This window comes from Erythrolamprus reginae, chromosome 1 (genome assembly GCF_031021105.1).
Source record: "Erythrolamprus reginae isolate rEryReg1 chromosome 1, rEryReg1.hap1, whole genome shotgun sequence".
NCBI classification, from domain to species: domain Eukaryota; kingdom Metazoa; phylum Chordata; class Lepidosauria; order Squamata; family Dipsadidae; genus Erythrolamprus; species Erythrolamprus reginae.
Genome location: NC_091950.1, coordinates 243968332 through 243995004, shown reverse-complemented (window position 1 = coordinate 243995004; position 26673 = coordinate 243968332). Strand labels below are relative to the sequence as shown.

The following is a 26673-nucleotide window of genomic DNA, read 5'->3' as shown; positions in this document are numbered from 1 at the left end:
GGGTTTGAAGTTCATGCCCACAGTGCCACACTCTGTGCAGAAACTGCACTGTGCTTTGGGTAATAAATCTTGTTCCAGGTGGTCAGTCAGGCAGTTCAGCAACACTCATGCAAGGATCTTGCCTGTGATGGAAAGCAGTGATATTCCTCTATGATTATCATAGACTTGTCAATTACCTTTCCTCTTGTAGAGGACGATGGACACATCTTTCAGGTTCCTGAGGAATGGATGCTCGGTTCCAGAAAGACTGGAACAGTTGAGTGAGTTTGTCAACAAGCACTGCACCAACATCCTTACAGACCTCTTCTGGTATTGCATCAGATCCTGAAGCCTTGCCACTGGGCAGCTGGCTGATGGCCTGTAGGGTTTCAGTCTTTCACGGTGGTGAATTCAAGCTGTGGTTGATATCCATGTGGGGCATTTTGTCGATCGCCTCCTTGTTGCGGAAAAATGGGCGGTTCAATACAGATTGGAAGTGCTCAGCCCATCGCTGTAAAATCAGAGTTTTCTCAGTGATAAGAGTTGCACCACCTGAGTCCATTGGAATATTTTCCAAGCCATATAGCTTAGGAGTAGTGCACTTGAACAGACCAGTGCAACTGCTTAAAAAGTTTTGTTATTCTCTGCAAGTATGTACATATTTATGCATGGCTACTTCAACTTTTGCAGTCAAAATGAATGTGTCTCTGTATGTCAGGAATTCTTAGAGGCAGACATATTAAGCCTTTCATAAACTTAAGAGGTGATGCTTTGCTTGAATCACTAGGTTTCCAAATGCTTTTCACAGCCATAAAAATCAATAAGGTTACCCATCTTTCTTTGTGGCACATTGAAAATGAAAATATAGTAAAATATTTTTGGAGAGGCTTTGGAAGATTCCACTTCTCTGCCATTCTAATTATTTAAAAGCATTTTTTCATGTAAAGTGCATCATCTTATTATTAGTGTGTTTACATATCACATCTTAATATTTTAAAGTTAAGACCACTTACCAAAGACTCCAAAGAATCCATCATCAATGGAAATATTCTCTAGAATTAAAAGGACAAAATGTGAGAATAGTTTACATATCGCAGATTATAATTTAATTGTTAGTTTAGGCAGCAATACTACACACTTGCCAAAGAGTAAATCCTTTGGACTTAAGCAACTTATTTCTGATTAGTCAACTAGCGGTTTACACAATTAACAATACCTCTAATTCAGCATTATTTTCAACAGATCAATTAAATAGAAAGATACTAAGTAACTTTACTGCAACCTAAAAAATACTGCTTAGCTTTGTTTACTGCTAAAGTGTGTCTTAAAACATCCTTAGAAGGATGTTATTTCTTTCCATCCAAGTTATCTAAAATATGAAAACAATATCTTATCAACTTGACAATGTATCATATATTACAATGGAATAAATCAAAATATGGTATCAGCTAAGAAGACAAAATATCTGATCTTCTACTTGTTTGTGATTTGAAGATTTTATTAAATGTTTTTTCTTTTCAAGCATTAGTCTTCTCATGCTACAGAAACGTAAATAATGAATTCTTTAAACATACAATAAATTCAACATGATTTTTTGGAAAATAAAACTTTGACATATTGAACTCTCCCTTAAATTTTAAATTATAAATATTTATTATTCATCTCTCAATGTGAGTACAAGACACGTTTCCACTATTACAAAGAAAATTCTGTTTAGAATAATAATCCCCTACATAGATAATAATGCATTTTTCTATTTGATTATTTTCTTCAAAATTGGAAGGGTAATTTTTTTTTAAAAAAAACCCTTTAATACTAGGTGGAAAATATCACACTTATTTTTTTCTAAAATGTGTGCAAGTTGAGTCATTGGTACCTGGAGACTTAGTCTAGAAAATATTTTGATTATAATAAGTTACTAATTTACCTTTAAAGGCAGTTGAAAGTTATTTATCATGTTGTGTCACAAAGAGTCTACCTGAATTTAAGATGTTATCTATGCTTGAACAGGATGGAATCTAGACTATCAGAGAATGAAAAAAAACTTTTATTACTGAAGGACATAAATCTCTGATTTAACTAAAAACTGAATCAATAAGCCAAAGTAACCTATGACAGGCTTGTTTTAAATTAGAAAGCCAGAAAATGAAAATAAGCATCAGATAACATGTATAGCTACTCAGACAGGTTTCACTGAGTTCCTTTGACTTCTCTTGTGTAAACACTCGCATGGCTGTAGCCTAAGACTATCAATCTAGGTTTATTTTTTAATAAATAGAAATTAATTTTGAGCAATAGATTGATCGAGAAATGATGCCCTTCAATTATAATAGAGGTTTAGAATGAAATGGCCTGCGACAATATTTTCAGGTTCATTGAAAACAACCTACAGTATTTTTCGGAGTATATGATGCACTCCCCCCCCCCCCCAAAGAGAGTGAAAATTTGTGTGCGTCTTATACACCGAATGTAGCCCTGCCCACCCACCAGCTCCCACCCTTTGACCGTTTATGGCCTCTGCACACTGTTTTAGACCTGTTCCAGGCTGTAGGAAATTTCCACAGCACATTACTACCTCTGTGCTTTGCATATTTGGCTTCGGTGCATCATGTTTTAGGCCTCTCTACCTCGTGTTTTTGGCTTCCCCGCATCATATTTTTGGCACCCAAACGCTTCATTTTAGACCCCAGGCTGCAAGAATCATCACAGTACATTAACACTGATCGCTGCCTCCATGCATCACATTTTCAGACTCCATCAATCACATTTTCAGACTTCGCATGCCCCATTTTTGGCCTCTATGCATCACGTTTTCAGGCGGTTCCAGGTGGTGGGGATCAGTAGCAGCGATCCCTGTTGCCTTGAACCACTCAAAATGTGATACACAATGGCGAAAAACAGGGCATGTGGAAGCCAAAAACATTGACACACGGAGGCAGCAATCGGGGGCAATGTGCTGGGGTCTAATGTGTCTAAAATGTGTCTAAAATGTGTCTAAAACACATTCAGAGGCTGAAAGCATGATGTGTGGAGGCCAAAAACACAAGGTACGAAGACGGCAATGGTCTGTGGCACTGATGGCGAACCTATGGCACATGTACCACAAATGCATAGCCATATCGGTGGGCATGCAAGCCCAGATCAGTTGATTTTTGGGCCTTCTGAGCCCACTGGCATTTGGGAAACAGGCTGTTTACAGCCTCTGAGGGGGTGGAGAAGGCCTGATGTTTGCTGTCCCCAAACTCCAGAGCCTTTCTAGTGGCCTGGAAAGAGCAAAGATGGGCTCCAGAAGCCCTCTGGAGGCTAGAAATGGTCCATTTCCCAACTTAAAATGGCCACTGCTAGCCTCTCGAGGGCCTTTGGAGGGGTGGGGAAGGCTGTTTTCGCCCCCAAGGCACTGGAGCTTGGGGAGAGCAAAAAACCCCAGGCCTTCTGGTCCAACTGAAAGTTGGGAAATGGGCCATTTTCTGCCACTGGAGGGCCTCAAAATAGCAAAAAATGGGCATGTGCTGGGGGGAGGGGGGTAAAACACACATGTGCAGGGGAGGTGCATGAACTTATGGGTGTGGGCACGCATGCACATGACTCCCCCGTGCTCCCCTCGCTTTTGGCACACAAACCAAAAAAGGTTTGCCATCACTGGTCTATGCCAATTCTTGCAGCCTGGAACAGCTGTTTGGGGATATTTTGGGAGGCCGATCCACCCGCCAATCAGTTGCTTGTACTGAATCAGTCTACGATAATGTGTTGAAGCTGACCAGGCTGTTTGCTATTTGCTGCAACAATGCTAGCCAGATGAATACCAATGGATGCTAGTAGGCAGAGGCATTTTTATTCTTGTTTTCCTTTCCAAAAACTAATGTGCGCTTATACTCTGGAGCATCTTATACTCCGAAAATACGGTACTTCCTAAAATCACCTTTTTAATGGAGGTAACAGGCCAAATTATACCAGGTTTCCAGATGCATTGTTTCTCCCATATTAACTAAAGGTATATGATTTATGCTTACAGTAATCAATACTTATTTTAAAAACTGTTTTATTCATGAGTATGTTTAACATAAGAGCCGGGGTGGTGCAGCAGGTAGAGTGCTGTACTGCAGGCCACTGAAGCTGACTGTAAATCTGCAGGTCAGCGGTTCAAATCTTATCACTGGCTCAAGGTTGACTCAGCCTTCCATCCTTCCGAGGTGGGTAAAATGAGAACCTACATTGTGGGGGCAATATGCTAGCTTTGTTAAAAAGTGCTATTGCTAACATGTTGTAAACCGCCCTGAGTCTAAGGAGAAGGGCGGCATAAAAATTGAATAAATAAATGAATAAAATAATATAGGAGACCAAGGATGTCTTGCTTCTGAGGTCACTGTTCTCTTTTAAGAAAATTTAATTTGTATTTAAATGTTAACTTGCCGTTAACAATTTGTACCTTCTATCACTCAGGTATGCTTTTTGAAAATATCAGCATGGACTTTCAATCTCAAAGCATAAATTAATAGTATTTCAATGTTTTTAAAAATGAACTTAAGAGTCCACAACCTCCTTTTCTTTTCTGTGAGCTGATTAAGATTCAGTGTACTGAAATCTCCAAACCATAATATACCTGTGCTATGATGATCCCCCACTTTTCCTAGCTTCTAGATTGAACATAAGAGAGCTGGGATCCAACCATGTCATGCCTTAAAAACCAGACGTGTAATCCCAAAAATTTGCCAGTGAAAACCTATGGACATCTGATAAAATGGACTCATGATAGTGTTATTCGTAAGTCTTCTGTCACATAAATTCATTTTCCAAAATTTGTGGAAACCAGTGCTCATATTGGCTAAATGGAAGATCCCTTTATAGCGGAAGATTAATGTTAATCCTACAAAATAACACGAACCCAATTAAACCATTTTGTAACATTAGTAATCTTATGCATATGTTTCAAACAGATGCAGTTGATGCCCATACCTAAAGGGGTTATTGATCGTGCTGGTAGATGAGTCTCCCACTTGTGAATTATGACTTGACATGGACCATCGATAGTCTGTAATTTAAAAGTTAAATGTCTGCAATAATTTTTGTTAAATGAATGTTTATATGCGATGCTATTTACATTCTTTCGTGAGCCATATTTGCTTGTACATTCTATGAAGTACAAAGACTGTCCTCAATTTATACCATGTTTATAATAATTGATGATACTGTGATAACCTTGGCCTATAGTAAAATCAAAATCCAATCGATATATTTCCAGACAAAGAATGGTAGTATCTTAATATAGCTTTTTACTATATATCCCACATTTATGCATTCATCTTTATGTCTTATAAAACCTGCATATTTCAGCCATTCAGGAGCTAGACTGAACATGTGAAAATCTAAAGACGACTAGTGGGTATAATCCATCCAAATCTTATAGTCATATAAATAGGCTTCTTATAAAATGGAAGTCTAGACTGGGAATAATATAATTATCTTAACATACAGTAGTTTAGGGCAACATTCTTTCTAGAATATGATTATGAAGTATAAATACTTCACACTTATGAATAAGACTATATTTTCATGTGATAGTTTTGCAGGAAACCACAAATTATGCAGGTACTGCAGACTCTGTAATTATTAATTAGGTTGCAAGTCTATATAACTTGCCACATGTAACTATGGAATATACATGATATATCACTGAGTGGACTATTGACTGAAAATCGGGGGCAATTATCTACATTCAACAGAAAACTTGTTCAGTGTGAAATATCCCAATATACTTAACGATCATGTAACTAACAACTGCAGTAACTCATTTAACTGTGGCAGAAAGGTAAAAAATGGGGCAAAACTCAATTGTGGTTGTAAGTCAAGGACTGCCTGTATTTGTCTGAAAAGTATCAACATTGCTCAGCTGCTTTTTATAGCTTTTTCTAAAATTATACTTCAAAGCATAATGTGTCCAAAGTCCAGTTACACTTTAAATAACATGCATAAATGTCCAGATTATGCATATTTCCTCCTACCCCAACAATATTATTTATTATTTACTGCTAAGATCTATTTGAACTAGCAGTTGTAAAATACCGGTCGAATCTCAAAATTAGGCCTTAGGAAGACAAACACTATATATTTTAATTTAAATATATTTTTTGAAAAGGGATTAAGTAAGTGATCCAGGTTTGCCATTATGCATAGGGTGGGAGGCAATGAAGCTGCTTTGATTGTAGACTCCCAAGTAATAGTAGTATTTGAGAAGACAGTATATCTGGATCGTGAAATGAATTTAGACTATTTTTGTTTAGTATTTAAAAGCAAGGCCACCTGAAGAATATAAAATAATTAAGTAAAAAACTATTCAACCCGTAAGCCAATTTTGTTGTTGAAGAGAACAGTCTGAACCTGTGACATTTTAGCCAGTGACCCTAAATATCAGGACAGATCAGATGGTAGATATCCTGCTATGAAAGGGTGAATATATAAGCACATAGCTGAATCAAGCAGTAAACAGTTTTATTAAGAGATCTGGCCATCACCCAAATGACCTTGAAACTAAAGCATCCTGTAAATTAGAAGCAACAGGAAGCAGGAAAAGACAAATGTACTACATCTGACTATTAAGAAAATCTAGTATGGGGGTAGCATCCTTTTGAGAGATGGAATGTTAGCCAGAATATACTATCTAACTACAGTAGTCCCTCACCTATCGCTGGTGTTACGTTCCAGATCCGGCCGCGATAGGTGAAATCCGTGATGGGGAATTTATCGACTGATAGTACTTATTTAAGTATTTATATTGTAATTGTTTGGTAAGTTTTCATTGTTTTAAGTGTTTATAAACCCTTCCCACACAGTATTTATTTTAGATACAGTATTTAAATACAGTACAGTATTTACAATTTTAGATATATATATTTTTTAAACCTGCCGATCGAGTTCGGCGGGCTGTTTAAATCTGCCGATTGACTTCCTCAGAAACCCGCGATGAAGTGAAGCCGCAGTAGGTGAAGCGTGGTATAGCGAGGGACTACTGTATACAATAGTGTCTGAGTAACATATACAGTAGTACCTCATGATACGAACCCCTCGTCATTCGAACTTTTCGAGATATGAACCCGGGGTTCGGAATTTTTTTGCCTCTTATTACGAACTTTTTTCGCCTTATGAACCCGCCGCCGCGAACACCCAACCTGCAAGTTCGGCAAAAGTTCAGGTTCGGGAGAACGCCGAGAAGCGCTGCCACCCGTCTGTCACCTTCCAAAACAGTCGAGTGGCTTCTCAGCGTTCTTCTGAATGCCGAACCCGGAAGTTTGGCAAAAGTTCGGGTTCGGCGTTTGGGAGAACGCCGAGAAGTGCCACCGCCCGTCTGTCACCTTCGCAGAAGAGCCGTGCAACTGCCGGCCAGTCAGGAGGCTCAAACAGAGGTGGGGAATCCCAATAGGGAATTCCAGGGGCAGAGCTTTGACGTCACGGAGACGTCCTTCCTGGCCGGCCGAAACGTGGACTCCAGGAAGGACGTCTTCGTGACGTCAATGCTCCGCCCCTGGAATTCCCTATTGGGATTCCCCACCTCTGTTTGAGCCTCCTGACCGTCCGACAGCTCCACAGCTCTTCTGCAAAGGTGACAGCTGGGTGGCGGCGCTTCTCGGCGTTCTCCCAAACCCAAACCCGAACCTGAACTTTTGCCAAACTTTTCGGGTTCAGAAGAACGCCGAGAAGCACCCGGCTGTTTCAGAAGGTGACAGCCGAGTGGCGGCGCCCAACGGAACACCGTTTTTGCAATTTTTGGGGGGGCTTGCATGCATTAATCGGTTTTACATTGGTTCCTATGGGAAACATTGTTTTGTCTTTCGAACTTTTCACCTTACGAACCTCCTCCCGGTTCGTAAGACAAAGTATTACTTTATTAATTTAGAAATCCTGTCCCTGGGTGGAGCATTAACACTACGCATATGGCATAACATCTCATGTTCCGTATTTTATATAGCTCATGTTATTTATTTTGGTAGAAGCAACTAATATGTATTTTCTTTTCTACGAGAAAGTTTGTTTAGGAGTTTTAATAAAAACTATCAGAGAATTAATAGGATTAGCACTTAAATCTTTAATAGAAAGAGAACTGAATGATAGATGACGTAATTCATGGACACTGTCATATATATTAGTGAATTACTTCACCAAGGTCTTCCGCATGGCCAAAAATCACTGTATAATTATCAGGTAACAGACAAAGCACTGATCTTCTACGACAATGATGGCGAACGTTTTTGGCACCAAGTGCCGAAATGGATGCATGCGTATCGAAAACCAGGTAACTTTCTGGTTTTTGGTGTGCATATGAGCACTGGCCATCGGGTCTGCTGGTTTCTGGTACGCATGTGCGTATGAAGACCAGCTGTCTGGTGCACATGTGCTGGCTCTGCCTTGCCTTTTGTGGGTCTTCGCGCCTCCTTGCCCAGCCCCCTCGTCCCCATTAGGGTGGCAGAACATCTGCACTGACAACCTGGTTCTGCAGCCCTAGACAGGGAGAGGAAGTTGGGCAGGGAATACAGTCTCCCTCCACTGGAAAGCCTAAGCCCCTTCCTGGCCTCAGAACAAACCAGTGCAGTCCCCCTTTCCCGCCACTTCTTCTAAGGAAGTGCGACAGCTTCCCTGCTGGCGCACCTCTTAATCCAACCGCTTCTCCATTCGTGAGGAGCTATGCCCTCCTCCGGCAGCTCAACTCCCTGCCAGCTTCTCCTTCTGGCTGTTCCAGCATCCTGGCTGGAAGTGACAGCATAACAGCCACCCCAGGCAGAGGGGGCGGTGGCAAGGATGGGCAGGCTAGGGCTTCCCTTCCTCCCTTCCCGAACAGGCTTCTTGCATGGCCCAAACCTCAAGCCAGCAGCACTGACATGCGTCCATTATCTGGAGTACCTGGCTGGCTCAGCTCAGACAGATCTGCATTTTCTGGCTGGGCAACCGGCTGCAAATGCTGCCCTGTGCACCTGAGCTGAGCGTTCGCTCCTGCCCTTCCTCCTACCGCTGTCTTCTGGGGCTGTGGGGCTGCACAGGAGGAATGCTGGGGACAGCGCACTGGCCTGGAAGCTGTTGAGCTTCCTTAGCAGAACTGCCTGCTAGGGGGAGAGGGCTACGCAGGGTACAGCCGGCTCTTCTGGGGTGCCCAAACTAGCCAGGCACTCTGGCCTGCCCTGGCTGACAGCTCTGCTCCCCTAGGAAGTGACTACCAGGATCCCCTCTCTGTGTCTTTTGGCACGTGCACCCATTGTTCTTGCTGTTGCTGGACTTCTCACAGGCATGCACCCAGAAAGTGGTCAACATGCACACGCGCACTAGAAACAGGAAGATGATCTTCCTGGCACGCACATGCCTACTGTGTGGCTGCTCGTCTAGTTTTTGGCACACTTGTGCTCATGAAAACCAGCTGGCTGGCATACCAGAACCCAGAAGAGCAATAGGCAATGGCTCTGCTTGCCCAGAGAGATGGTTCAGCGTGCCATTTCCGGTCCACGTGCCATAGGTTCGCCATCACAGTGCTAGGAGAATAATTTTACAAAACAGAAGGCCTGGTCTGGCCAAAGAAAACTGGCATTGTAAATTATTTTCTTTCACTTATGTGGAAGGTGGCACAAAAGCTATGGGAAGCTATCTTTATGTCTGCAGTTGAGCATTTACAGCATGCCAGCAGGGCTTTTCCATCACCCAGTTCTTTACATATAGGACTGCTGATTTTCAGCGCACTACCCATTGAAAGCAGAATATGTTCTAGGATAAAAGCTACTTAAATAAAGGAACACTTAAAATGCTGGTGTATTTTAATTACTGACACAAAAATATACTGAGATTTTACAAATTAAACATTTATGATCATTTGTATCCCTGAATTATTAGGCACTAAGATAATTTATTGTATTAAGCATGCCCATGGTCAAACAACATATTTCAAATTAAAATATTTAAAAGATACATTTTAACTGATAATTGTAAGTATTTTGTGCACATTGTAGTCCTCATCAACAAAAATATTACAATAATGGAATAAACATCTCATATGAAAAACAGTAAAAAGGAAATGCAAATGCAGTAAACAGTTATGCAAATAACTTTGTTTAGTGAGGCTTCCATTTTCAAATGAACATTCAGAGATGCCAGGAAGGAGATTAACTTCCATTGTTCAAGTCAAAACTTACAAAATAAACAGTTCATGAAACAAGTAACAATAAAAACCTAAGTTAAATTGACAAAATCATTGTAGATAGGGTTTTGGGTTGGTGTAAACAGGAAGACCTCATCTTAAAACAAGGGGGGGAAAGCATCATTTATAGATTCCTCAAGATGCTTGAGCCAGAAATAGAAGGTATGACATACAGAATTTTATTTTTCTTAAAAGTAAAAATTGGATCCCTGCTTGTCATAATAAATGTAAAAGGGTTCATATCCCATCTCTAGTATTCTACCAGCTATGTGAATTTACACTAGTTTTTAAATAGCGGTTTTTAACACATGCTAATGATTCAGTGTTTCTTAAGTATCTCAAGTAGGTGCTTTTCTGTCAAGCAAGTTTCTTGAAGCATTAATCAAATGTGAATCAAGAAAGTGAGAGAAATGTTGAACTATTTGACAATGCTTGTATAATTCAATTTAATGCAAGGCACTGTAATCTAGTACATATGCAAGTCATCATCTCTTGGCAAATCAGCCTGCTCTTACTAATATTCCAAGAGCATTATGTCAGTATTCAAAATATTTGAGACTAAGGGTCATATAATAAGTTGCTGTAACAAAAAAATATGGCACTTTCACAATTTCTAAGGATTAAGTCCAAAAGCAAACTGTTATTTTCCTTTCTTACTGCCATTCTAACCACAAATTATGAAATCAAAGTTAACATATAATGGTTTTATTATCAATTTTAGAAATTTAATCGTTTCCAAATACAATTCATGAAAAATTTAGAGATTTGCGATCTCTGTTAGAGGTTTTTTTAAAAATCACTTCAATAATTAAAATATCAAATAGTACATGGAAGTAAGCCTGCATCAGTTGCTGTACTTCCAATTTTTATTTCATGTACTTTAAAATCATATTCAATTCCTGTGCTCCTAAGACATTGAAAAATTGATCTGGATTTTATCTCAATTCAGTTCTAAATGTAGGCAGTTTCTCAGCTCAAGATTAAGGAATATGAAACATTTAAGAAATATTGAATAGATAAAATTGCTAAAAATAGATAAACAGCAAATACAGTTTATAAAAGCCTTATCCTATCATTAATCCAAGTCACAGGATATGTTCATTTTTCATTAATTTCAATCACACTAAATTCTATTTTTTCATCATTCTCTCATTTATTTTCACCTTGTATGTATCCACACTGAAACATATGCTTGACTGCAATATATCCTCTCCCACCAACTCCATCCATTGTTAAACCTCTGTTGGCAACCAGGTTCATGATGGCCCTTATATTGATTCTTTATGTATGTTTCTACTCTGCTATTCCATAAAATGTATACTTACCACAGAAGCCTCTGCATCACACGGTACTTATAGCGTGCACAATACAGAGAACCTACTCAAAGGAAGCACACTTACCAATACATACTGTGAAGTTTGCATGTATTATATGGGGGTATATCTTATTACATTCGATCTATATTTAAATGGTTTTAATGGTTATCTTATCATTTATACTGTAAGTGATTAACAACATTATGACAATACTGAATGATTTGGCAGAGTTCTAACTTATGGGTGTCCTGCCTTATTTATGTCATTATCTACTTCTAATAAGACTTCTATTTTCTATTTTGAGAAAAGTTGTGAGTGCCATATTTAATACTTCATATTCAAATTTAAGTTATCAGCAACAAAGGTACTATTGATATTTTTTCTTATGCTCTATGCAGAAAGCAACTGAATAAGAAAAGCATAGAATATACTACTTCTGTGCATTTATCACAAGTATTTATTTGGATTAATGTACATAGGTTGAAAAAATGGATCAATTGTCATTGCTATCTATACAGAAAAATGCATGCATTTTTTTGACATACAGACTTTTTGTGTAAAAATGTGAATTTAAAAATAATCTGCTGTGAGGATATTTGAATTTAATTAGCTATTTAGTACAGACACCCACAGAGTTATGCAAGATTTGGAGTATCAATTTGATTTGGAACAAATATCTTCATAAGCCATATGTAAAGTTTGAAAATTAATTAGCAATTAAGTCCCTCATTATCCACAACCAAAATTCCAACCTCAGATTCCAATGAATATACAGTGTTCCCTCAATTTTCGCGGGTTCGAACTTCGCGAATAGCCTATACCACGGTTTTTCAAAAAATATTAATTAAAAAATACTTCGTGGTTTTTTTCCTATACCACGGTTTTCCCCACCCCATGACGTCATATGTCATCGCCAAACTAATATTTTTTGCAAATAAATAACAAAAAAATAATTATTGTTAATAAATAATTATGTTTATAAATATCAGGATCACTAAGTGTCTTATTCAATGGTGAGTACCAGTAATAATGGTGAGTAAATGGTTGTTAAGGGAATGGGAAGTGGTAATTTAGGGGTTTAAAGTGTTAAGGGAAGGCTTGTGATACTGTCCATAGCCAAAAATGGTGTATTTACTTCCGCATCTCTACTTCGCGGAAATTCGACTTTTGCGGGCGGTCTCGGAACGCATCCCCCGTGGAAATCGAGGGAACACTGTACTTCAGTTTTTGGACAGTTGGTGCAATTCTGACATGTTCAAAAATTAAATTAGACAATGTTTTTGGAATATCTACATAAGTCTGAAAGTGCCTGTAGATTACTTTATTTTTAAACATGTTAACATAAAATAGCCATTTAATTGAAGTTCATTGATGTATACATACCTTAGGTTCTAAGAAACTTCCTCGAAAATATCGATATGTAATATTTTTTCCACTGGGGAGATCAACTGTAGCTTTCCACAGCAGACTACAGAAAAATATTTTTTAAAAAATATCAGGAAAGTTAAATAACAAAACATAAAAATCATTGGCTGTGTAAATGTATGCATGCACACATGCATGCACAATGGGATTTAAAAACATTTCTACTCCCTTTTCCTTTAATAAGGGTTGGTTATGACCTATAAAGCCCTTCATGGCATTGGACCAGAATATCTTCAGGACCGCCTTCTGCAGCACAAATCCCAATGACTGGTTAGGTCCCATAGAATTGGCCTTCTCCTGGTCCTGTCGACGAAACAATGTCATCTGGCAGGACCCAGGGAAACAGCCTTCTCTGTGGCGGCCCCGACCCTCTGGAATCAACTCTCCCCAGAGATTAGGACTGCCCCCACCCTCCTTGCCTTTCGCAAACTCCTTAAAACCCACCTTTGCCATCAGGCATGGGGAAATTGATTCCCCTGGGCAGTTTCCATTTTATATATGGTTTGTCTGAGATGTATGACTGTTTTTTATGTTAAGGGGTTTTAAATTGTTTTTAACTATTGGATTTGTACTATTTTGTTGTTGTGAGTCGCTCCGAGTCTTCGGAGAGGGGCGGCATAGAAATCAAATCAAATCAAATCAAATCAAAAAATAAATAAATAGAGATCATAGCTTTTAATTACCTCCACAGATTAAACAAATGGAACATAAAAATTATCCTAGTGCCCTAGCATATATTATTCAGGATTTTTAAAAAGAGGTATTTATCAAGTGTTTTCAGACAAAGTAGCTTGCATGTTCTGTTAAAGCTTCCAAACAGCAAAAAAAGAAGCTGTTTACATTTTTAAATGAAACCTGAAATCTAATGAAGGTGAAAGAGTTTTCCTGACAACAATCTTGACCTTCACAATATTTTGTTACTCAAATAAAAAGTAAGAAAGGTCAATACATAGTCCCCTGAAAATGACTCAGGAAAAACAAAGTATTTTCCCAAGCATTGAAAGGTGTAGAGAAAATTTAAAAGAGCATGCACTGTTGTACATCAACTAACAACTAGAATGCATTTCCCAATTAGAGATCAACCTTATGGGAATGCAACTTATTCAAAGGCTTTCATTTATAACAATAATACTGCTTTACAGTTTTTTAACAACTACCCCAATGTTGTATTAACTTGGCTCATGAATGCCTATGACCAACCAGGTTGTAATACAATTCATTATAATAAAATCATATCTAAGCAAATGAGCAGAATAATATCTCCACTCACTTGGACTGAGAGAAAAAAAAATTCCCTGTTGAAAATTAATCAGAAAGTTCAATTTTTTTCAGAACAGCATTTCTTACTCCCCCAATCATGCAAGCTAGTTAAGTAAAATGAGGACAATAATAATGTGAAAGAAAACATGAAATTAACAGAAGGCCACATTGTTAAGGTATGTGTTTCGGTAATATATTGATTATTTGGGATGCCCTGCTAATCCACAGTGAACTGAACTACTGTTTCCCATCAGCATGGTCTTTTAGTATAGTGTTAAGAAATGTGTGGGCCATGGGAAACATTTCACCTTATTCCATCAAAAGTATTCCTCTTACACCTTCCAGCCACTGGCATAGTTAATGTAGGCATATTGTGGTTTTTTCCATCCTCTGTACCAACTTCTTTATTTCTTAATAATTACAAACAAGTGGGGATAGGGAAGGAGTCTCATGTTATTTCTCATTCCGGGTTCTACTTTCCACAATTAGTTGCAGACATGTGAAATTTCAATTTATAATAAAGATAAACAGAGAGATTAATCTAGAAAGTTAACATGTGCCATAAAAATGTATCTGGGGAAAATTATTTTTAAACTTTAGGCATTCTGTGGTTTTGTCCCTAATGAATCCTCAGGACATCAAATATGTCAACAAGCCAGTTATATTTTGGCTATGCTGCCAGATTAGTGATTGTAGTCAAAGAACCAGAGTGAAATCTGGAGGACTTCAGTTCAGTGACTTTGGGACACTTACATTTTTTCAGTCCAATGTATCTATCAAGTTAAAATGTTCAATGTATCTACCAGGTTGTTTCAATCCAATGTATCTACCAGGGAATAAAATATGAGAGACAGAGAGAGACTCCCATGTGTAACACCTAAGCACTGCTACAGAAAAGGTGGATACAAAGACAATGAATACATATGAGGCCCAATTTGTTATAGTGAATAAAGTGATGAACTAGAAACCAGGAGACGGGGAATGTCTTGTCCTTCTTTAAGCATGAGAACAAACTATGTCTCTGGACAAACCTTCTCACAAGGTGTTAGCTGTGGGGAAAACAGGAGATGGTGACATTATATATGCTGCCTAGAACTGTAAAAAATGTGGGAGATAAATTTAATAATCAATCAAATAATCCTTAACTTTTAGGCATGTCAAATCAGCTAAGAATAGAATTTGATATCAGTGAAATAAATGACAACTGCAAATACACCCGCAAATATTATCCAGACTACTGTTACAGTTATTATTGGGTTTTAATGAACTACTGAAAAGAGCTTACGTATCACCAGCATCATCTTGTGGGTGAAGGATTACTGCACACTGCGGATTCCAGTTTCCTAGAGAATAACAGCTTCCACATATAGCCAAAACCTCTCCTAGAAAAGAAGTGTCAGAAAATAAATAATAAACTTTCAAATATTGAGTATTCAGCTAACACAAAAACAAATAATACACACTGAAGAAAAATGATAGAATAAGCTTAATGATTGAATTAATTTCAGAGTTATTACAATTTTGTTAACTAAGTTCTTATTTTTGTCATATTTGTTTTATTTTAAACACTGTAAAATAGTTGGATGTTTTGTCACCATATAATTATTGTGTCCAAAGTAGAACTACCGTATTTTTCGGTGTATAAGATGCACATTTTTACTCCCCCAAAGAGGGTCAAAAACTGGGTGTGTCTTATTTATTTATTTATTGGATTTGTATGCCGCCCCTCTCCGGAGACTCGGGGCGGCTAACAGCAACAATAAAGCAGTGTACAATAGTAGTCTGATGTTAGAAATAATTAAAAGCCCATTAATATTTAAAAAAAAATGAATGTAGCCCCCGCCCACTTGTCAGCACCCGCCCCCGAGAGCTTTTCAGGTGGCAGCACGGCGATCCCCACTCCGATTCCAAAATTGTAGCATGTGGAAACCAAGAGGGAGAATTGCGTTTTGGGTGGTGGGCATAGTTCCCTCTAAGCTGAGCAGCTGAGCAATCGCTCACTTAAAAATCATCATCAACTCAGAGTTTTCCAAACCTGCCCAGAAGCCGAGAGGGAAAGAGTGAGAGGGAAGGAGAGAGAGAGGAAGAGAGGAAGAGAGAGAAACAGATAGAAAAAAGAGAGGAAGGAAAAGAAAAAGAATGGGAGTAAGGAAGAGAGAAAGAAAATCAAAATCTAGTTTGAAACTAGCTCAACTATTTAAGTGGCATTTTGATATTGATAGAGTTTCCCTATTATGAGCTCACTGTTATAGACACACAGTACAGTATTTTATTTTGAAATTCTCTGAGGCAAAACAGGGTGGGTTTTTTATTTGTTTGTTTGTTTTGTTTTGTTTTGTTTGTTTGTTTATTTATTCTGTGCCGCTCAGACACTATACTTTTCCGCCCCCCCTCCCCCCCAAAAAGTAGAGGGAACACTGGTGGTGGGCCGTTTCGGCTAGCGCTGCTGCCCAAAATCTCTTTCCTCTATTCCAAAAATGGGGCATGCAAGCAGAGCTGCCCGCCACCCAGAATGCGATGCTCCACTTTGGACTCTGCACAACTGACAGTTTGGGGCTTGAAACTCCCACGCAGCCTTCAAAGATGGCAGTACCACCAAAAGAGCCATAATCCTGCACCCCACAGCCTTTCCCCCACACAGTAGGACACTCTGTTGTTTAGAATCGGGGAGGGGGATTGCACGTTGCTGGCTTTGATCTCCACACAACTGACACTTTGGGGCTCGAGACTCCCATACAGTCTTCAAAGATGCCAGCATTGCCAAAAGAGTGAGATCCCGCACCCCGCAGCCTCTCGCCCCACGCAGCCAAGTGCTCCGCTGTTTTGAATTGTGGAGGGGATTGCGCATTGCCGCCTGAAAACATTTTCATCCCTGATTCCAAATACAGGGCATCCAGCTGTGTGTAGGGGAAGGGCTGCAGGGCATGAGATCGGGACTCCCATGGCAATGCGTCTCCAAAGGCCACTCAGGAATCTCAAAACCAAATCTGTCAGTTATCACTTGATCTTATCGTGCCAGCATTTAACATGCAATTAAAATGAGATAGAAAACGTTGCAGTGATGTGTCCTTCTTACTTTTGCTTTCAGGTTCTGCTATTTTTGTTAGGTCTTTTAATTTTATGATTTAGTTTACTGCTGTTTTAATCCTACAGATTTTAATTTTCAACATCTCAGGTGTTGCAGAATTGCAGTGGAATGTAAATAAATAGAATTTATGAACCATTGGGTTTTTCTTTTAGAACTCTCCATTCCCTCATGCTTTTCAATATAGAAAGCTTTCCTTCCTTCCTCCCTTCCCTGTTTCTTCCCTCCCTTCATTCCTTCCCTTCCTATTTTATTTGACTCCTAGTGCGATCCAACTCAACCAAGTAACTCAAGGAATTCAAGGAATAAGATTGCATTTCCTGTTAAAAAGCGAACATTTATTTTTCATTTTAATTTTTTTTACTCCCAGCTGACTGTAAAATAAAATAGGCATTCCAAATCAAAATCCCTAAGTGCAGTTTAGGAAAACCCTCTTCCTCCACAACTGGCATTTCAATGATTTTTTCTCTCTCCCAGCTTGCTTTGTACAGAACAGCTATCATGAAAAGTTGCATCACTTAATAAATGTTTGCTCTACTAATAGACAAAACAGATGTGCTATTACGGTCTTTGTTCTTGCCCATATGCCAATTTATTTTCGAACAATGGGAGCTTGTGTACAACCACATTTTTTTTTAATGGGGAGATCTGTTCTCCTCTTTATCAGAATTGCTTTTTTCTTATTTTGCTCCCCACAAATTAAATTGTGTTTTAAACTCCGGTGCTTCTTATACACCAAAAATACGGTACTTTAAAACATTATTTAGAAATGCCCTGTTTACACACAAAATATTTGTTTCCTATCATTTTAAATTATTATTATTTTGGAAGCGCACTTAAGTGTTTTGCACACAAACCAGTTCTGTTTACAGTTTAAAACATTATTTCACATTCAAAGCACTCTCCAGATTATTGAAGAAGCTTATTTGAACTGTGTTCTGCACAGCTTGCACATACCTACTTCACACCCCTCTTAAATAACAGCAACAACAGCGCACACAGCAGAACAGAAAATTCTGAATTTTACAATAAAGACTATACTGGGATATATTAGGGTTAGTGATATATAATGCCATTATATGGATATCACACTTGGGGACACAAAAGAATGGGTTTTTTTAAAAAAAATACTATGTACAAATCAATATATATATGTAACATAGTTACACATCATTAGTTTTGCAAAAGCATTTAAAGTTCATAGGTCCTAGGCCAAAAATCTAAGGCATCCACAACTTGCTAGTTGCTAGGGGATGTTACATAATATTTCTGAATATGATCTCTAATGAAGTTTTGAAAGGAATCAGTTACACAATTAGACAAAATACAATCCACAAATGAAAAGAACAAAACAGCACTACATTGCTTTAAAAGACGGCCAGGCACCTTGACGTGCCAGGACCACATGCAGTTTTCCAACATCTTTTTTTCTGGTCCCCAAAGTTCACCATTTTCTGAATCATTCAATTTTGCATGGTTTTGTGGTGATGGGAATCAAAACACTAAGTGTAGGAATGTCAGAATACCATCATACTCCCCCAATTTGTTGGGAATGTAATTCCCAGAACTTCCACAACTCGGGCATCATACTGGAGAAGCTGTGTTAAAATATTATTCATGAAATTAATGAAGGTGAGCGAAAGGGAATAGCCAGGTGGAGAACAGTAGCAATTTCAGCCTTCTGAAATATCATGGTGGATTATATCAGGAACTACAATATGGTGGCTTAGTGTATTTATTAACTCCAACAATTTGGTTTGGAAACTGTAGCTTATGAGCTAGATTAATTTATGGATCAGGCGATTTTAGCCAATTCCATAAACCAAAACTAAACAGTGACTTGGAACAATGTGCAAACCAAGCCAATAGCAATCAATGCAAAAAAAATATCATTTCTCTATGTGAGGTATTAGAAATTATCTCATTCAAACTTCCTGACAATAATGTATTCTTTATGAGCTGTCAACATTTCTTCATGCCAATCCTCTATACTCTGGCTGGGTATGTCTTCACTGTACCGGGATTGGGAGGCGGAGGGGATGTGGCGGCGGGGGGGGGGCAGCCCCCAGCACGATGGCAGGGGAGGAGGCGAAGCTCGGAGACGGGACCCAACACGCCCAGAATGCGGATCCCCCGGGCTGACACCACCTCCGACGACGCGCGGGTGGGTATGAGAGCCGGCTCAGCCTCGGGCATCAGGGCCTTCTTCTTGGGCAGGATCGTCATGGCCAAAGCGGGGAGGGGAGGGGAAGGAGGAGGACCGAGGGACAAGAGACCCCCAGGCAGGAGCCTCGTACAAGGAGGACCCGCGTGTCGAGGAAGCAGCGGCGGTGGTCAGACCAAGACATCGCTGGTGGCCGGAAAAACTTGGAAGCCGCAAAGAAGGAAGCTCAGCTTCCGGTCTCACAACTTTTTGCTCTTTGCGCCCTCAGCAAAAAGTTGCAAGACCGGAAGCTGAGCTTCCTTCTTCGCGGCTTTCAAGTTTTTCCGGCCACCGGCAATAGAATCTACAAGGGGGAGGAGGGGAGATTTGAGACCTCTGCGCTAGGATTGGAATCTCGTGCGCTGAGCTCTCAAATCTCTTGCGCTATAGCGTATAGCGCAGGTTACAGGGAATGTGGTATCTAGTGCCTTACATTTTTTAAAAGGGATGCAAGTCGTTTAACTTTAAAAAGCACAATTACAGTATAGCACAATTCAAAGGCTATGGAGAACAAACATATGTATTCAATCAATATGGGCTGAGTTTTAAAACAGATGTATTATAGAATGAAACAGCAGAAATTGCCTAGTCACAAGTTCTACTTTATATTATATTGCAGAAATTTTTGTGAAGCACTGTTATGTAATTGCTTGGAAAAAGGAAAAGAAACTCTTCACATAGTCTGGTACCAGCAAGTAATGTAGGTGGTAAACTGATCTGAAGAGTAAATAGGGAAGTTCAACTTTTTATATACAGTGATACCTCGTCTTACAAACGCCTCGTCATACAAAGTTTTTGAGATACAAACCTGGGGTTTAAGATTTTTTTGCCTCTTCTTACAAACTATTTTCACCTTACAAACCCACCCCCGCCGCTGGGAATAGGCGTTGATTGCTTACCTGAACGCCTCTTCTCGTACGGTGAGCGGGTACAGCAGTCACATGGGTTGCTCATGTCCAATCCGGTGGAACTGAGCCTAGTATTAAAAAAGCTTGCCGGATCCGCCCCTTCCCCAGAATTCGCGAATCCATAGACTAGGCTCAGTTGTGAAGCTCTGTAGTGTTCAACTCTCATTGTTAGAGGAAGAAAGATATAGAAAGGTAAAGAAGACACATACAAGGGCGGGAAGTGACTGCTGTACCCGCTCACCGTACGAGAAGAGGCGTTCAGGTAAGCAATCAACGCCTATTCTCCGTACTGAAGGAGCGGGTCCAGCAGTCACATGGGACATACCCAATAGATGGTCCCTAGGGTGGGATTAGCTTGCTATCGTGTGAGATAACGGATTGGAGTACCCTTCTGCCGAAAGCAGCGTCCGCTGAAGCGTAGGAATCAATCTTGTAGTGCCTGATGAAGGAATTTGGCGAGGCCCAAGTGGCTGCTTTGCAGACCTCCTCCAACGGGGCTTGAGTCGCCCAAGCGGCCGAGGTGGCTGCGCTCCTGGTGGAATGCGCTGTGATGTTCCTTGGAACTGAGAGGGAGGCCGACTCATAGGCCTTAGATATAGTCCCTCTGATCCAACGGCCTATTACTGTTGAAGACACTTTGGCCCCCATGACTCTGGGATGATAGGCTACAAAAAGTGCTTCTGACCTCCGAAAGGGTCCTGTGCGTTGGATATAGATTCTCAGCGCTCTGGTGAGATCCAGGGTGTGCCATCTAATTGCCAAGGGATGGTCTCGTTGGAGGCAGAAGGAAGGTAGGACAATATCCTGAGATCTGTGGAACATGGAACTGACCTTGGGTAAGAAGGTGGGGTCCAGTCGCAAGACTACCTTGTCCTGATGGAATTGACAAAGGTCCTGCCTGATTGAGAGGGCAGCCAGCTCCGAAATGCGTCGGGCAGAGGTAATAGCCACCAGGAATGCTACCTTAAAGGATAGGTACCTGAGGGACGCCGATTTTAGGGGTTCGTATGGTGCCTGCGTGAGGGAATGGAGAACCCGTGGCAAATCCCAGGATGGGTACCTGTGGACCTTGGAAGGTCTGAGGTTGGCTATGCCCTTGAGGAATTCCTGAACTTCAGGGAAGGATCGGAGAGGCTGTCTGCGGGGACCCCCTAGGACAGATGAAATGGCTGCCAGATGACGCCGGAGGGTGCTGGTGGAAAGTCCTTTATGGAAGCCTTGCATAAGGAAGGAAATTATTCTGTGTATGGGGATGCACAGAGGGGAGAGACCTTCCTGTAGACACCACTGGTGAAACTTGGACCACGTGTGGTCGTAGATTCGATTGGTCGAACCCCTTCTGGCCTTTAAAATGACCTCCACTGAATCGGGGTCATGACCACGCAGTTCTAAATCTCTCCTGATAACAGCCAGGCGGTGAGGTGGAACCACTCCGGGTCTGGATGGAAAGAGGCCCCCTGCCGCAGCATATCCCCCGAAACGGGGAGTCGCCAAGGGTCCTGGACGGACAGCTGTTGGAGATCCGCGAACCAGGGCCGGCGGGGCCAGTGAGGGGCGATTAGGATTACTCGGGCCCTCTCGGTGAGGACCTTGTGAATCACGTCCGGGAGGATTGGAATTGGAGGAAATGCGTAGAGTAGGCCTGGAGGCCATGGACTCCGGAGGGCATTGATTGCTTCCGCTCCCGGGGATGGAAATCTGGAATAGAAGCGAGGGAGTTGGGCGTTCGCATTGGTCGCGAAGAGATCCAGGATTGGTAGGCCGAATCTGAGGGTGATTTGATGGAACAGGTCTTGATGGAGGTTCCACTCTCCTGGGTCTATCGTTGCCCGGGATAGCCAATCCGCCTGGACGTTGAGACTCCCCGAGATGTGATCGGCTAGGAGCGACTGGAGATGTTTTTCCGCCCAAAGGCCCAACTTGAGGGCCTCCCTCATGAGAGCCTTGGATCTCGTGCCCCCCTGTCTGCAAATATGGCTTTTCGTGGCAATGTTGTCGGTGAGAATGAGAACGTGCCGGTTGGGAATGCGAGGAGAGAAATGCTTCAGAGCCAGGGAAACGGCTCTTAACTCTAGCCAATTGATTGGCCTGGAAGCTTCCTCCGGGGACCACGTGCCCTGGGCTATCATCCCCTGGGCGTGGGCGCCCCATCCCGATAGACTGGCATCTGTGGTGATGACAAATTGATCCGGGCACCTGAACGGGGATCCTCTGTCCATGGCCGGAGACTTCCACCACTTGAAGGATCTGCGAACACTCAGTGGGATGACAATGCGTCGATTTGAGTTGCTGTGCCCTGATCTCTGAAAAGGTAACAGGAGCCACTGGAGTTCCCTAGCATGAAGGCGAGCCCAGGGAATGATGCCTATGCATGACACCATCTTCCCCAAAAGGGAAGATAGAGTGACTATGGAAACTGAAGAATTAGATAAAATGCTAGAAATTAACTCCACTATACTGAGTTTTCTCTCGGGAGAGAGAAAAACCTGGGAGGATTCTGAATCGATAATGGATCCCAGGTGAGAAATGGATGTGGAAGGTTGGAGGTGGCTTTTATCAAAGTTGATGGAAAATCCATGGTCCTGAAGGACTGACATGGTGACAGAAAGGTCTGTTTTCACTTTCTCTAGGGAGTTCCCATGAATCAAAATATCATCAAGATAACATAAAATGTGGATGGGAAACGCCCGGATATAGGCCGCCAGGGACCCCAAGAGCTTTGTAAAGACCCGAGGGGCCGAGGAAAGGCCAAATGGCATCGCCCTATACTGGAAATGCCTGCCTTGAAAGGAAAAACGTAAAAATTTTCTGTGGCATTTGGCTATAGGAATGTGAAGGTAGGCCTCAGTGAGGTCTAAGGAGACCATGAAATCTCCCGAGTGAATGGCGGCCAAAATAGAAGACAAGGAGTGCATCTTAAACTTCCTATATTTGATGAATAAATTTAGTTTCTTTAAATCCAAAATAGCTCTCCAACCTCCGGAGGACTTTGGAACCATAAATAGGATGGAGTAAAAACCTAGGCCCTTCTGACCGGAAGGGACCGGTTGAATGGCTCTGATGGACAATAGATGAGAAATGGCCTCCTCCATACGGTTACAATCTGAGGATGACCTGGGAGAAGGGCAGGAAATAAAACGTTTAGGGGGAGGAGAAATAAATTCTAAAAGAAGGCCTGTTTGAACAGTGTCAATGACCCAAGGGTCCTTGGAGGTGAGACGCCAATTAGAGGCGAAATGAGCTAGGCGACCCCCTATGGGAATAGAGGTAAGATTACCATCTAGGTTTTTTTGAAGCCCTGTTAGAGGAAGCTCCCCTTTGGAAGCGAAACCCTCTACCCCTGGAGTTCCTACCTTGGGAACGAAAGCGGGGGGAATACTGACCTGGAGATCTCTGGTAGGAAGCCGCTTGATCTTGCTGGCGCCCTGGGCGACGAAAGGACTGCGTTTTGGTAGCCTTTTTTGTGGTTGGACCCAAAACTTTCTTCTTGTCCGTGGTTTCCGTGAGGAGTGGATCCAGAAGATCACCGAAGAGAAGGTCGCGCTTTAAGGGACCCTGGGATAACTGCCACTTTTGGCGAACTCCCGCTTGCCAAGGGCGAATCCATAGGAGTCTTCTTGCCGTAGTAGAAGCTGCAATAGACTTAGCAGAAAATCTAGTAGATTGCAAGGTGGCATCAGCCACGTACTGGGCAGCTGCAAAGACCTTGTTGAAGTCTTGTTGACCTCTCAAGTCATCGGGAGGAATATGCTGTTGAAGTTGGCGAAGCCACAGCAGCATGGCTCTGGAGAAAAAGGAAGCCGCTGCAGAGCTTTTAGTGGCCCAGGAATCAGCGGTGAATCCTCTTTTGAGCATTTGCTCAATGCGCTTGTCCTCTGGGCGGAGGACTTCCTCCGCCTCGCCTGGCACAGCCGCTGCCGAGTGAAGAATCTTGACAGGTTCATCCGGTTTGGGAAAAGATAGAAGCTCTTCATAGGAAGAGGAAAGTTTGTACAACTTTCTGTCCTTGGTGGAGGGATTAAGGCCAGAGGCTGGAAATTCCCACTGTTTGAGTAAAGCATCTTTAAACAACTTAGGCATAGGAATTACCTCGTTATCCTCCTGTTCCTCTGTGAAGTAAGGTAAATTCTCCTCCGGGGGATCAGTGGAAGTGGAGGCTTGTTTCTCCTGGGCCGCTAATCCCGTAGAAATTCTAGCTTTGAGGAGGAGAGATTTGAATAATTGAGAAGGAAAAATAGTAATTGGAGGAGGAACCTTTATTTGGGATTCCTCATCATCTGATAGGCCTTGAAAGGCATCCTCATCATCCTCTATATCCTCATATTCATCCTGGGAGGAATCTGAATCATCCTGCATAGGAGCTCTGACCGCTGGGGGAGAACCCAAGGGGCGGGAGGAGCGAGAAGGAGGAAGAGGTAAGGGAAGCTCATTGATGGTGGAGAGTTTGGCATCAATGGCTTTGGACAACACAGCAAAAATAGACTGGAACTCAGGAGGTAAGCTGGAAATATCAGCAGAAATGGCAGAAGAATCCCTAAAGGCCTGGGAGGATCCTGGCTGGGGGGAATCTTCAATAATATCTGGTTCCTCTGGACCTATGCCCCATAGGTTAGGTTGGGGTCTGTCTAGGTTTGGCTCATCCAGAGATAACACAGGGACCCCAGAAGGAGGAAGACTAGAAGCCTCTGGTGGGTCTTGACTACTGATTACTTGGGCCTGCACTTTCAAACGTTTTGCTGATTTGTCATGGATTTTTTGTAGGGCTAGGTCCCTTCTCTTCTCGGCCCTGGTGACCTTGGTCGAGGGGCGGGCCCCTGGAGAAGAGGAGGAAGAGGCCTGGGGGATACTAGTAATCTCATCGCCTGTAGGCCTGGCCTCTCTGGGACCTTTAGTTGTGCCTCTCTTGGGAAAAGTAGCCATATTCTGACAATTAACAGAAGACAAGGCTGAGCCAATAACTGAATAATAAGGAGAAGAATTTCAAGGACTTCCCAAGAGGAATGGATCCTGCTTCGAGGCCTCGAAGCTGCTGAAACTTGAGGACAATCTGGGCAAACCCAGAGTTCGTGCCCCCAAATCCAGCGGGGCCAGCCTCCCTAAACTTTATAATTAAGTAAACCAAGGCACTCTGGTTGGAGGCTTAGCCGGTGGAGAATTTAGCCTGGGACCCCCAAGGCCCGCTCCGGGATCCACGCGGTGGACTGAGGCCTACGCGGCTGGCAGGAGGCCAACACGAGAGGCCTAGATTTAAAAAGGGCGCGAAGGCCTTCGCGCCGAAAAAATCGCCCCGTAAATTCCTTAAAGGGGAAGCGATCGACTAAGTCCAGGAGACTAGAAGGCGTCTCACTCCGCAGGAGGTATTTCTTAAGCCCTTAAATATATTGTATACAATAAATAATCAATAATTCAATAGATTAATACTTGCACCAGGACCTCCAGGCCAAAGGATTAGAAGAATCCACAAGCGGCCGCAGGAATCGTAACCGGCAAAACCGCCGGGGGGAAACGAAACCGCAACTTCTCCAAAGGAAAAAAGCCGAGCCGCAAACGGCTGGCGCTATTGGTGCAAGTAAATAATAATGATAAAACAAATCTTACTACTTTTGAAGAAAAGGAACGAAGGGAAGGTGTTAGAATGTTGAACGAGCTATCACAATACAACCGCAGGATATGCGAACTGAGCGAATTCTGGGGAAGGGGCGGATCCGGCAAGCTTTTTTAATACTAGGCTCAGTTCCACCGGATTGGACATGAGCAACCCATGTGACTGCTGGACCCGCTCCTTCAGTACGGAGAATCCCCGCCTCCGGACTTCTGTTGCCAGCAAAGCACCTGTTTTTGTGTTCCTGGGATTCCCCTGAGGCTCCCCTCCCTGGGAAACCCCACCTCTGGACAGAAAGTTTCCCAGCGAGGGGAGCATCAGTGAAATCGCAGCATCAAAAAAACACAGAAGCCTGGAGTTGGGGTTTCGAGGACTTCAGTGTTTTTGCAATGCTGCGATTTCACTGATGCTCCCCTCGCTGGGAAACCCCATCTCCGGACTTCCGTTGCCAGCGAAGCGCTCATTTTTGCGATGCTGGGATTCCCCTGCTGGGATTCCCTTTCAGCATCACAAAAACACAGAAGTCCCTCCCATGGAGGGAAGCCTCAGGGGAATCCCAGCAGCGCAAAAACGGGCACGCCGGCTGACAAAAGGGGTGAGTTTTGGGCTTGCACGCATTAATCGCTTTTCCATTGATTCCTATGGGAAACATTGTTTCGTCTTACAAACTTTTCACCTTAAGAACCTTGTCCTGGAACCAATTAAGTTTGTAAGACGAGGTATCACT

At 41.9% G+C, this 26673-nt stretch overlaps 1 protein-coding gene across 2 annotated transcripts in view; it reads right to left on the bottom strand.

Annotated features, from left to right (window-relative positions):
• Nucleotides 1-26673, bottom strand: part of GPCPD1 (glycerophosphocholine phosphodiesterase 1) — a 64906-nt gene that overhangs the window by 28104 nt on the left and 10129 nt on the right. For both annotated transcript variants that reach the window (XM_070732689.1, XM_070732690.1), the window contains exons 3-6: nucleotides 15434-15530; nucleotides 12847-12931; nucleotides 4933-5008; nucleotides 993-1031 (exon numbers count right to left, since the gene is read on the bottom strand). In XM_070732689.1, coding sequence (XP_070588790.1) covers nucleotides 993-1031; nucleotides 4933-5008; nucleotides 12847-12931; nucleotides 15434-15530 — 297 coding nt within the window. The remainder of the gene's footprint in view (nucleotides 1-992; nucleotides 1032-4932; nucleotides 5009-12846; nucleotides 12932-15433; nucleotides 15531-26673) is intronic.